Here is a 13,426-nt window from a genome sequence, read left to right as displayed (position 1 = left end):
TAAAAGTTCAGTAATTCCTCCGAAAAACATTCAAGGACGCTTCCGGCTATCGACTGCTATCAAATATTGACTCAGGAGTTACTCCGGAAATTACTCCAAGAACTGCTTTGGAAAGTTCCTCATGAATTACTCAAAAACTCCCCCAATAAACTCCCCCCTGAAAACCGTCGTCGGATGTCGTCGGCACAAAATGAAATCGGTCTGAGAGGTGGCCCTCGGCAGATGAAATTTGTTTACTATATGCGCTGTAAAATCACAATAAATCTAAGGCTGGCATCTTTCACCCTATCTTTCTCGAGCGATCCTCTTTTTTCTTGGATTTTCCAAAAAAAGAGCCGTTAGAATATTGCTTAACCTCCGAAGCCGTACAGCATGCGACCGTGACGCTTCAGTGTGTAGACGACATCCATGGTGGTGACCATTTTGCGCTTGGAGTGCTAGTAACACTTTCAGCACACCATGGGTCTACTCTAGGATGAGCCCGGATATACGCTTGACCCATCCACGGAGAGCCAGCCAATGGATTGCGGGTTTGGAGATGCCCTAGATGTTGTCGCGCAACATCTTCCAATGGCGCTTGGCCAGTCCTTTGCCGAGTCCCTTGCCTATTTAACCTTTTGTCTGTGCTCTGGGGTCAATATGACCCCAGGCCACTTTGAGTGGCTGCCATTTTTTTAGTTTTCAATCGATTCTCCTAATTTTTGGTAGTTTGGTAAAACTCGCCGAGATCTGTCTCCTAGGTGCAAATTCGCTTGAAAAATCTTGAAAATATGCGCTACAGTGTACTTTTTTCAAAAAACTTACGTTGTCTGTGCTCTGGGGTCAAATTGACCCCAAATTGAAATTGTTATAACTTTTTTAATGTCAAGCCAATTTTGGATTTTTGGGGCTGTTTCGAAAGATAATTTTATCATCTTTCAGGTCGTTATCAAAAATTGACTATAGGTGGGCGGGTACATCGCGGGGAGGGGTTTTCGTAAAAAAGGGTACAAAACATGCTTATTTTATTTATATCTGAAAATCCTACCCATTTTGAACTGCACCTTTTTAAAAAGGTTATGCAGGAAGGCGTGTGCTTTGACATGAGGCATTGATTAGTTTAGAGCTTGGTCGCTAGGTATCGGAATATTTGAATTCATTATTTTAGACTACTCAAGTATATGGAATTTTCCTCGTTGTAAATATTCTTATCGCACAAATTTAAAATTTGTAAAGATGACGTCTTTAACAAAGTTAGTCTGGTAGGAATGGACAGTCATGTGACGGAATAAATAAATAGAAAATTTTCAAATAGGCGGCGCTAGTGTACTTGCAATATTCTTGCATATATCAAATATTGCTTTAGCTTGAGATCCCTCATACCTACACCCAAGTTGTATTCGGCAACACTGTTCAGGATGTCTAGCACTACAAAGCGGTGCTCAATATAATGAGCACTTCTTCCAATTTTTAAATTTGAGCGATAAGAATATTTACACTGAGAAGAATTCTATATATCGGAATACCTTGAGTAGTCTAAAATAATGAATTCAAATATTCCACCACTTGGCGACCGAGTTCTAAACTTATCAACGCCTCATGCCAAAGCACATGCCTTCCTGCATAACCTTTTTAAAAAAGGTGCAGTTCAAAATGGGTAGGATTTTCGGATATAAGTAAAATAATCATGAAAAATTACTGTTTTTGTACCCTTGTTCACTAAAACCCCTCCCCGCGATGTACCCGCCCACCAATAGTCAATCTTTGGTAACGACCTGAAAGATGATTAAATTATCTTTCGAAACAGCCCAAAAAATCCAAAATTGGCCAAACATTTAAAAAGTTATAGCAACTTCAATTTGGGGTCAATTTGACCCCAGAGCACAGACAACATAAGTTTTTTTGAGCACAGACAGAAGGTTAACCACGGCCGGTCATTATGATGGTCGTGGACTGGTGAGAGTGCGTGTACGTGTCTGGTCTGTCTCTCAGACTGCCAAAGTTCACACGCGACGCTAGTGCGGACTGAAATAACGCGCGCGCCAGACAGCAGCTTTCTTGTATCCAATAAAGTAAATCCATTAGCCCCGCCCAATTGGTAAACGTTACCGGTTCACATTTTGTTTCACTGTTAGGCAGGAGCTTTCTTTCTCGTCCATGGTCGCTATCGACGAACACAGCAACACGTACGGACGTGTTTTTTGCTCGCGCATTTTTTTCGAAGTGTTTTTTCTCGTTCGTTCGCTGTTTACGTTTTCGCTTGTCGCGTTGGCGTTATTTTCTCCCGGACCCGTCATGGGAGAGTCGGTGGCCGATTCGGTCGCTGGAAAAGTGCCTAAGCGCACTGCTCTTGGAGGCGCGGGTAACCCCTCCAAGCAGCTTTTGCAGAGCAACGTGTTCTCGCCGTTGCCGCTTGATGACGCCGGCAATCCGCCGAAAAAGAGGAAGAAGCAGCAATCGCAGCTGCCGCAGGTGCAACCGGAGCGGAAGGAGAAGTGCCCGCCCGTGTTTGTGAAGGGCGATCCGCCGGATTTACGCCCAAAAATTCGCCAGCTGATCGCTAAGGGGCTGAAATGTACTTTTCGGCTCTGCAGCGAGGGCGTGAAAGTGATGCCGGCCAACAGGGACCATCATCAATCCGTCGTGGAGTTCCTCGAGGTCCACAAGTATGAGTACTACACTCATGACCACCCCGGCACGAAGCCGCTCAAGGCTTTGCTGCGAGGACTTCACGACATGAAGGAGGAAGAGCTCCAAGCAGAGCTTGAAAGTTGCGGACTGAAGCCAGTAGCCGTCCACAAGATCGCTCGTCACGACAAGGCGAGGAAATATCGCGACCAGCTTTACCTGATCCATCTGGAGCACGGCTCCACTACCTGGAAGGACCTGAAGCTGGTTGGCGTTATAAATTACACCGTCGTTGACTGGGAGCGATATCGGCCAGTGCACCGCGATGTCACGCAATGCACCAACTGCTTCAATTTCGGGCACGGCACCAGGAACTGCCGCATGAAGCCGCGCTGCAACAAGTGTGGCGAACCCCATCCGACTGACGAGTGCGACAAAATGGAGGTGGCCGATCCCAAGTGCGCCAACTGTGGCGACAAACATCAGGGCCACCACAAAGGGCTGCCCAAAGCGAGCCGAGTTCCTGGAAATCCGGAAGAAGGCTTCCACCATGAACATTCCGAAGAAGAACCGTGTTCCTGTAATCAACGAGGTGAACTTTCCAGCCATCCCGGCTCCCCGTCGTGTGATTCACATACTCCCACCGCTACAGCCGCACAAGCGACTGGCAGCGGCAGCTGCATCGGTCCAAGCTCCAGCATCGTCGGTACCATCCACCAGCGAATGGCCCCGCTTCCTCCTCCTGGGTTCCGTCGGCGGTCGGAGAACGAAGCCGTCCCGCCGGAAGAATCTGCCCCGCTGTACACTCCGGAGCATCTGATGCCGATCTTCTCGCAGCCCGCCTCTCGTCTGCGCGGCTTCAATTCCTGATTCGACCAGGTCTTCACACTTGGCATGTTCATCATTGAAAATGGCTGCTAGGGTGGGCCTGGTCAACTGGAACGCTTGCTCGCTAAAGAGCAAAACAATCGAGCTGAAGGATTTCCTTGAGGAGAAGGAAATAGACGTGGCGTTCATCACCGAAACGCACCTAAAACCGGAGGTGAACATCAACATCCCGGACTTCCGCATCGTGCGACTCGACCGGCCGACCAGGGGAGGTGGTGTGGCCATCGCTCTTCGCTACAACATCAACTGTCGTTTGCTTCCAAGCTTCCAGCTCAGTGTCATCGAGGCCATCGGTGTCGAAATCACCACTTCGGTCGGCACAATCGCGCTCATCGCGGCGTACTGTCCAACGCAAGCCAAAGCCGGCGATGGATCATCGGCTGCCCTTCGGAGGGACATCGTCAAGCTGACGCGGAGGCAAGGCCAGTATATCATTGCCGGCGACTTGAATGCCAAACATCAAGCCTGGGGCAACAGTCGCGGCAATCGAAACGGCACCATCTGGAGCAACGACATGGAGGAAGGCCACTACACGATCCTGAGCCCGGATTCCCCACTCGGCTGAGTCGGTCCGGTGCCCACGCAACGCTCGACCTCTACGTAACAAACCTGAGTGACCACGTCTCGCAGCCGGTTGTATACCAGGAGCTCAGTTCGGATCACTATCCGGTGGTGGCGGAACTGGGCTCCTCGGTCAATCGGCACCAGCAGTTACGGCGGAACTACCACCGAGTGAACTGGCAGCGTTTCCAGCAGTGCGTCGATAACACCGTCGACTACGAGGTGCGTCCGGAGACGCCGGAAAGTATCGACCGCCAGCTGTGCGCTATCGAGGAGGCGATCACGGCGGCCCGAGAGCAACACGTACCGACGGCTCGGCAGGTAAGCAACTCCTTAAACATCGATACACTCACCAAAGATTTGATTCGATTGCGGAATGTCACTCGCAGGCAGTTTCAGCGTACTGGACTGCCTGAGCTTAAGGCACGCTGCAATCGAATCACAAAAATTATCAAGGCCAGAATGGTGGATCTCAGAAATAACGACTTCTCGAATAAGATCCGCACTCTCCCAGATTATGCTAAGCCGTTCTGGAAAATGACCAAAATTCTAAAATCCAAGCCTCGGCCCATTCCACCTTTGATCCCACTAGACAATAATGGCTCTAAGGATCGCTTGATAACTCCTGCAGAGAAGGTCGCTGAAATAGGTCGTCACTTCGTCAGCTCACACAATCTTGGGCAGAACATCGTCAGTCCACACGAAGCAGCCGTCAACGAGCATGCTAACAACATCCATTTGATTCCCAACGAGTTCTCGAATTGACGGCCTATATCAAATCATCGAAGAACAGCACCCTGAATCTCGAGCTCAAACACATGAGTGCTCCGTTCTTTGAGCACCTCTCGCTGATCTTTAATCAGTGTCTCCGGCTCAGCTACTTCCCATCGTCCTGGAAGTCAGCGAAAGTCATCCCCATCCGGAAGCCTGGGAAGGATCCTTCCTCCTCCAAAAGTTATCGACCCATCAGCCTTCTCTCAGAGTTATCCAAGCTATTTGAAAAAGCTATTCATCACCGGTTACTTGAGTCTGCCGAAAATCTCAACATCTTGCTCGAGGAACAGTTTGGTTTCCGACGCGGTCGGTCAACTGTACACCAACTGACCTGAGTTACCAACGTCCTCAGACGGAACAAGTTTGTCTCGAAAACATCCGCCATGGCCTTACTCGATGTCGAGAAGGCATTTGACAATGTATGGCATGATGGCCTGGTGTACAAACTACAACGCTACAATCTTCCCAGCTACCTGGTGAAAATCATCAACAATTACCTGTCGGCAAGGACATTCCGGGTCTCAATCAGCGGAGCGAGTTCCAATGCGCACAACATCGTCGCAGGCGTCCCCAGGGCAGTATCCTCAGGCCCCTGCTTTTCAATCTGTTCACCTCCGACATGCCAGAACCTCCAGAAGGCGGCATTCTGTCTCTGTTCGCAGATGACACATCCATCGTCTACAACGGTAGAGTGATCAGAGCGCTAGTGGCAAAACTCCAACGAGGCCTGGATGCCCTGACAGAGTACCTCACCACCTGGAAGGTCTGAGTCAACGCGGCGAAGACCCAGGTCATCATTTTCCCCACTCCAAATCCCTAAACTTGTTCCGCCTGTGGACTGTAAAATCATCCTCAATGGCACGACTGTGGAATGGGCTAATGAGGCCGACTACCTTGGCTTGACCCTCGACAGCAAGCTTATTTTCAGGCAGCAGGTTGACAAAACGGTGACAAAGTGTAACGTCTTGTTGAAACTACTGTACCCTTTGATCAACCGCCGGTCGTCATTGTCCCTGAAAAATAAGCTTGCTGTCTACAAGCAAATCATCCTCCCTGTGATCGAATATGGCATGCCGGTCTGGGAGAGCTGCGCTAAAACCCACCACCTCAAACTTCAACGGGTCCAAAACAAATTCCTGAGGATGATCCTCAACACCCTCCCAGGACAAGAACATCCGAGGTCCACCGTCTGGCCGGAATAAAAACCTTACATGAACGCTTTGGTGAGTGTAAAGAAAAGTTTAGGGTCCGTTGCTTGCACTCGGACCAAGAAGCGCTTAGGGCGCTAGTTCCAATCTAGGTTATCAAATTTTTATTGTAAATATTAGTGTACATAGTAGTTAGGTTATCAAATTTAAAAAACACACTAGCGCCTCCTGAAGGCCGTCATGATACATTATATTTTAAAAATAAAGTAGAAACATAAAAATAATAATAATAATAATAATTAAAATTGAAGTTGGAGGGCCAAGCCGGCCGATCACTGTACATGTCAAAAATAATTGTAAAACAAAAAATGTGTAAATAAAGAAGAATTTTACTACTACTACTACTTCTCGTCCATAAATAATGTTTTTATTATATTACTAGCAAACCCGACGAACTTCGTTTCGCCTAAAATTTAATTATTGTCTGCTTAGTTCTCAAGTTATGCAGAAATTTTTGTTTCATTTGTATGGGAGGTCTCGAACCATCTTAACCTTCCGGGACTCGCACCGTTGTAAAAAGTACAACACATTGAGTAAAAATGAGATAACTTTTTAGTCAGTTGACCAATTTGCACCAAACCACCATGTATTCCTCAAAAAAATAGTTCTTCGTCAATTGAAAAGATAATAAAAGTGATTCAATAGAAGGCTCGGGTAAATATAGCTAAATAAAAGGCTCAGGTGCACTGGGAAAAGTGACCAGTAATGAATAATTTATTTATTTCATTAACAATTCATCCTAAAGTAACGCGATTTTTTCTATATCATTTCTGATAATAACCTTGGAGTTAATTCACAGTTCTCACTCACCTATGACCGTAGGTGGCCACCAGGCGGCCTTCCGAAAAACCCGGAACGTCCGTAAAAATAATCATTTTTTGAAGTTCGTCCTAGAGCAGCGCAATTTTTTCTAAACCATTTCTGATGGTGATTTTGGAGATATTCCACAGTTCTTATTCTGCTATAACCATAGGGGGGCATCAGACGGCCTTCCTTATAATCCGGAACGTCCTTCCTTATAATCCGGAAAAATGGTCATTCTGGACAGTTCATCTGAAAGCAGCGCATTTTTTTCTAAACCATTTATGATGGGCATGTATAAGCTAAGACACATTTCTCACACTGCTATGACCGCAGGTGGCCACCAGGCGGTCTTCCGGAAAACCCGGAGCGTTCGTAAAAATGGTCATTTTGTGAAGTTTGTCCTAGAGCAGCGCAATTTTTTCTGAACCATTTCTGATGGTGATTTTAGAGAAATTCCACAGTTCTTATTCTGCTATAACCGTAGGTGGCCATCGGACGGCCTTCCTTATAATCCGGAACGTTTAAACCATTTCTGACGGTGATTTTGGATGAAATTCTCAGTCATTACTCATCCGTATCCAGATGGCGTTCGGGATAATCCGACCGTAGAAATGATGATTTTGGAAAGTTTTTCCTAGAGCAGCGCATTTTTTTCTAAACCTTCTCTGATGGTGATCTTGAAGATATTTCAAAATCTTAATCAGCTATGACTGCACGTGGCCACCAAGGCGGCCTTCCGAATAATTTGGAAAACCCGGGAAATGGTCATTTTTGATGGTTCGTCCTAGAGTAGCGCAAACATTTTGTATGGTGGTCTTGGTGTTAATTCACAGTTCTTACTCTGCAACGGCCGCAGGTGGCTACCAGACGGCCTTTCCGCAAATCTGGAACGTCTGTGAATGGTCGTTTTGTACAGTTCGTCCTAGACCAACGGTTTTCTTCTAAACCATTTCTGATAATGACCAGGAAGTTAGTCAATGCTCTTTACCATCAAATATTGTATAGAGTTTTCCACCTTCGCCAAAGGTATAATAATAGCCCAAAAATATATGTACTACGCAAACAAATGAAAAATGAATTCTATCATAATAATACCTAAATAGTAGTCATTGATGATAATAACCACATTAGAAATTCGAGAGATATTGGTCTTATTTGGCAAAAAAGAAGCTATTTCAGCTTAAAAACTTTGTTGGGATGTGATAGGAACGCAAAATACGGAATTCTAATTGGATTTAAGTAATAAGTTACTCCTGCATTTCCAATACTTACAGTTACTGTTAGACTAGCCAAATTTAAGGTACAGGATTGAAATGGAACCGCTACGGAAATCCATTTCGTTTTCTAGCGATTGCTGTAACATGAGAAATATACAAAAAGATAGAAAGGTGAATGAAATGGGCCTGAGATCGAACCCAAGGCATCTTGTGTATGAGTCAGAAACGGTAGTTATATGACACACTTTTCTGAACACATTGGATTTCAAATCCCAAATAACTGTAAATGACGGCACTTTTAAATATCCTGCGACATCTAACTGGTTGATCCATATATCACCACCCAGCGGATGTAATCCAAACTAAACACTTTTTCAGCATAATGGTTTTCATCCTCGAGCAGCTGTGAAGAAGACGGCCACTCTTTAATATCATATATTCGGGGTTGTAAAATCAAACTGGTGGTCTCACATGTACTATCAATACTCTACGGATGAATTTTAAACTTCACAATATTTCAACATATTGGTTTACAATCCCCGAACAGCTTTGTAGAAAACGGCAATTTTCTAAATCCCCCAGATCCCAAGATATCGAAGAACTGATATCTCATATGCAGTAGCACCTCCTTGCGGATGAATTTTAAATTATTCTGTTTTCAACATATTGGTTTCCAGTCCTCGAACAATTTTGTTGAAGAAGGCAATTTTCTAAGTTTCACAGATCCCGAAATATCGAACTAAACTGATCTCTCATATACACTAGCGTCGCCTTATGACTTAATTCTGAACTTAACAATTTCTCAACATATTGGTTTCCAATGCCTGAACAACTTTTTAGCAACTTTCCAAAACCAATAGATCCCGAAATATGGAACAAAACTGATCTCTCATCGGCTCCTTGTGGATGAATTATAAATTATTTCAGCTTCTCAACATATTGATAGTACTCGAACAACATAGCAGAAAACGGCAATTTACTAAATCCCATAGATCCCGAGATATCGAACTAAACTGATCGCTCAAGGTAAGGCGCTGCCTCACGGCTCAATTCTGAACTAAACAGTTTCTCAACATATGGGTTTCCAATGCTCGAACAACTTTATAGAAAATGGCAACTTTCCAAAACCAATAGATCCTGAGACAACCAAACCAAACTGATCTCTCATATACAGTAGCGCCACATTGCGGATGAATTTCAAACTAATTAGCTTCTCAACATATTGGATTCCAATCCTCGAACAACTTTGTAGAAGACGGCAACTTTCTAATTCCCACAAATCCCGAGATATCTAACCAAACTAATAACTCATATACACTAGCGCCGCCTTACGGCTGAATTCTGAACTTAACAGTTTCTCAACATATTGGTTTCCAATCCTTGAACAACTTTGTAGAAGACGGAAATTTCCTAAATCCCATAGATCTCGAGATATCGAACCAAACTGATATTTTCATGTACACTAGCGCCGCTCAGTGGGAGAATTCTAAATCATTTTTTTTCTTGACTCATAGGGCCGCATGGGATTATAGATGGATTTAGATTTTTTTCAGAGTTTTTAGAGTTTTTAGAATTCTTATAAGAAACATTGCGCCATTTATTGTGAAGATGGACTATTTTCACCGGTGTTCCGTTGGTTCCGGATCTTCCGGAGGACCAGCAGAAGATACATTGGACTTACAAAATGTCCTCAATGAGAGAATATATCCCCCTTTATTATTTTCCCGAGAAAATCACTTTGATATCATTTGAATTGGCTTCATTATAACGGATTTTAGGACTGTTGTAATTTTTACAACACGCGAGTTCTCGTGTTATGAAAGTTGAAGCGAGTTGCGGAAGGTTAAGAACCTTCTCTGGCCCCAAAAACCTCTGCATACAAATTTTAACGCCGATCGATTCAGTACTTTCGGAGTCTATAAGGTTCAGACAGACAGAAATTGTCAATCAATCCGCCGAAAAAGAGAAAGAAGCAGCATGCTGCCGCAAGTGTACGTTCCGCTTTTGCAGCAAGGGAGTCAAGGTGATCCATGCTAATCAAGAAATCATCGAAGAACATGAAGGCCCCAGGCTTCGACAGCATCCTGAATCTCGAGCTCAAACATATGTATGAGTGCTCCGTCTCCGGCTCAGCTACTTCCCATCGTCCTGGAAGTCAGCGAAAGTCATTCCCATCCGGAAGCCTGGGAAGGATCATTCCTCCCCCAAAAGTTATCGTCCCATCAGCCAAGCTATTCGAAAAAGCTATTCATCATCGATTACTTGAGTCTGCCGAAAATCTCAACATCTTGCTCGAGGAACAGTTTGGTTTCCGACGCGGTCGATCAACCGTACACGCTACAATCTTTCCAGCTACCTGGATAAAATCATCAACAATTACCTGTCGACAAGGACATTCCGGGTCTCAATCAGCGGAGCGAGTTCCAATGCGCACAACATCGTCGCAGGCGCCCCCAGGTCAGTATCCTCGGGCCCCTGTTTTTCAATCTGTTCACCTCCGTCATGCCAGAACCTCCAGAAGGCGACATTCTGTCTCTGTTCGCAGACGACACTCCATCGTTTACAACGGTAGAGTGTTCAGACCGCTGACAGAGTACCTCACCAGCTGGAAGATCTGTATCAACGCGACGAATGGGCCAATGAGGTCGACTAAGGTAGGCTTGTCCCTCGACATTAAGCTTATTTTCAGGCAACATGTTGACAAAACGGTGACGAAGTGTAGGGGAGACTGGGGAGACTTGATCCCCTTTTCTGATTTCCGATGTATCACAGCCAAAAATAAATAAACATACGCGATTTCCACACAGACTCTCTAAGAAATATATTATTTAACTTTACTGATGTATGACAGTCCTTAAATTATTGTTGTTATTGATACACAATCGATTTTTTGGAGTGCTTTCAGAAATCGACTTTTAAAATATTCAGGGGAAATTGATCCCTCTCCAAGAACTTGCTTTGATAAAAGTAGAAAGGTGCCCACAGATTTTTAAATATTTTTCCTTAAAAATATGCGGAATTTTCGAATTGTTTTGCGTATACATGAACAATTTTTGTTATTGAATTTGACAGCACATGCAATTTTAAATTTTGGGGAAACTTGATCCCCTTTCTATGATATATAAGCAACAATTAATTTTTCCTGGAAACCCTTCATCAAATCTGGCAAATCTACAAAAAATTAGAAACCTGAGAACAGATTTATATTTTTTAGAATTTTTTCGCCAAATTTTTGTATGGGTAACTAATGGGAGATCAAGTGACCCCATATTGAAACAATAATTTCAAATCCAAATATCCTAAAACATTGATGGTGTTAGATAATTAATTCATTTTCTTTGCGAACCACTGTATCAATACGCACTAGATGCGAACTGGTCAATGGCCAGTGGTTTGTTTCTCATCGTTTGCCACACGATAGCCTCTCTCGACCAAAGGCCTACAGAGATGATGCTCGCAGCATCCCGGTAGTAGGTAGATGTAGGGAGTAGTTAGTTCTATCTCGACCGCCGGTGATACCGATCGTCGGCAGTGCGCCGCGTGTTATTAGTAAAATAAATTACAGTCCACACAACTATACCGATAGTGGTATCATTCGAAGTGCGCCAATAAACTAATTATTCTAGTGAACGTATCACTGCTTTTACTGTTTCGCGTTTTATCCGAAAGTTGATTCGCGGGTGCTTTCGCTGAAGTGCGAACCGGGAGTATCCCACATTTTGGTCCTGGCGATCCGGATTTGCCAGACCCGTGAAGACCTTTTGTTCGGATAATCGCGCGTCGCTTGGGTTCGATAGGTCATCGAACAAGTGTATAATAGACCAGTGCGGTCTGATTGTTCGTCACTGTAATGGCGCAGTGAATAATAGGCGCAAGTTCAATTAATCGTTTTTGACCGGCTTGGTAAACGCCGGATAATAAAGTGACTGGCTCGGGCTAGTGCTTCTCCGCGGATGAAAAGTGTTTCGGTTTCGGAAAGAACAACGACAATCCGTTGAATAATCGCGGGAGAAAACGATTAAACACACGCTGTGGGAAGTGCTTAGTGATTTGCTGGCGTAGTGAAGATTTCTGTTGGCAGGGTTTCGTTGCTGCACAAGTGGTGCAGTTACCAACGTTTGGTGCGTCGAAGGATTTCGGTCATCTGCTGTATACGTTACCATCGAGTTTCGATTCCCTAGGACACCAGGAGGTCATCGCCGGAAAGCAAGCTAAGTACAGTGTGTGTGTGAGAAATTGTGTGGTCGAGGTGGATTGGATCGGTTTGTGCATTGTGCCGGCCATTCCTGAAGCTCTACGAACGGTAGAGAAAATTTTCAGCTCTGATTGAGATTTATTTGCATTGTACTCATCAGTAGCATTCTGTGGAGAAGGTGTTTGAGATTCTCCGGTTTGTTGATTTATTGCCTTGGGTGCACTTTGAGATTGCATAAATTTGATTTTACAATTTGGCCTGTCAATTGTCAATCGTTCGGTCGCTTGAGGTCTCGGGAGTGAATAGTTGTTTGTGATTCACAGTGTTTGGTCAGTGATTCTTCAAAGATGCCGGTACCGGATCTGAGACAGCTGGTGAAGCAGGAGCGCCATGCTAGAATTTCGCTCGATAATATAGAGGAGTTTCTGTTGTCGTACCAAGAAGATCGTGATAGAGGTGCCGTTGATCTCAGAGTGAAAAAGTTGGACGAAATTTATGAGAAATACTGTGAAGTGAGAGTTAGCATAGAGGTGTTAACCGATGACCTGGATGTTGGTGAAGAACCATCTGGCGACGGCGAAGAGGATGCTTCGAGACTATCTGCCATGGCCGAAGCTCGCCAAAGAGAGAATGAGGAGATTTTCAAAGAATTTGAAAACAAGTATTTTCGTCTGAAGCAGGCGCTTCTTTCGAAGGTTAGTATACCTACCGAAGTAGGTGTTGAGCGGAAACCGGAAGTGTCCCAGTCGTCACGGACACGATTTCCGGAATTGAAGCTTCCAACGTTCTCTGGAAGATTGTCGGAATGGATTAACTTTCGTGACAGTTTCGCTTCTTTGATTCATGACAACGCCCAACTCAGTACGATAGATAAGTTCAACTATCTGCGTGCTTCCCTGAAGGATGAGGCTCTTCTTCAGGTAAACCAGATCCAGGTCACTAGTTCCAACTACACTATCGCTTGGGGAGTTCTGGAGTCGAAGTTCGAGAATCACAAACTAATCGCACAGGAGCATTTGAAAGCACTGTTCGCTGTTGCTCCGATGAAGACTGAGAGTTTTCGAGCACTTAATCATATCTTGATGACGTTCAAGATAAATCTTCAACAGTTGGAGAAACTGGGTGAAGACACCGAGCAATGGAGTACACTGTTAGCTTTCATGCTATCCCAG

At 44.7% G+C, this 13,426-nt stretch overlaps 1 protein-coding gene across 1 annotated transcript in view; it reads left to right on the top strand.

Moving 5' to 3' along the window:
- Positions 1 to 12,601: 12,601 nt before the first annotated feature.
- The window catches only part of LOC134222963 (uncharacterized), a 94,535-nt gene continuing 93,710 nt past the window's right edge, over positions 12,602 to 13,426 (top strand). The window contains exon 1 of the mRNA XM_062702103.1: positions 12,602 to 13,404. Within this exon, the coding sequence (XP_062558087.1) occupies positions 12,602 to 13,404 (803 nt within the window). The remainder of the gene's footprint in view (positions 13,405 to 13,426) is intronic.

This window comes from Armigeres subalbatus, chromosome 3 (assembly GCF_024139115.2).
Source record: "Armigeres subalbatus isolate Guangzhou_Male chromosome 3, GZ_Asu_2, whole genome shotgun sequence".
Taxonomy (NCBI): Eukaryota; Metazoa; Arthropoda; class Insecta; order Diptera; family Culicidae; genus Armigeres; species Armigeres subalbatus.
This window is presented reverse-complemented; position numbering and strand designations above follow the sequence as displayed.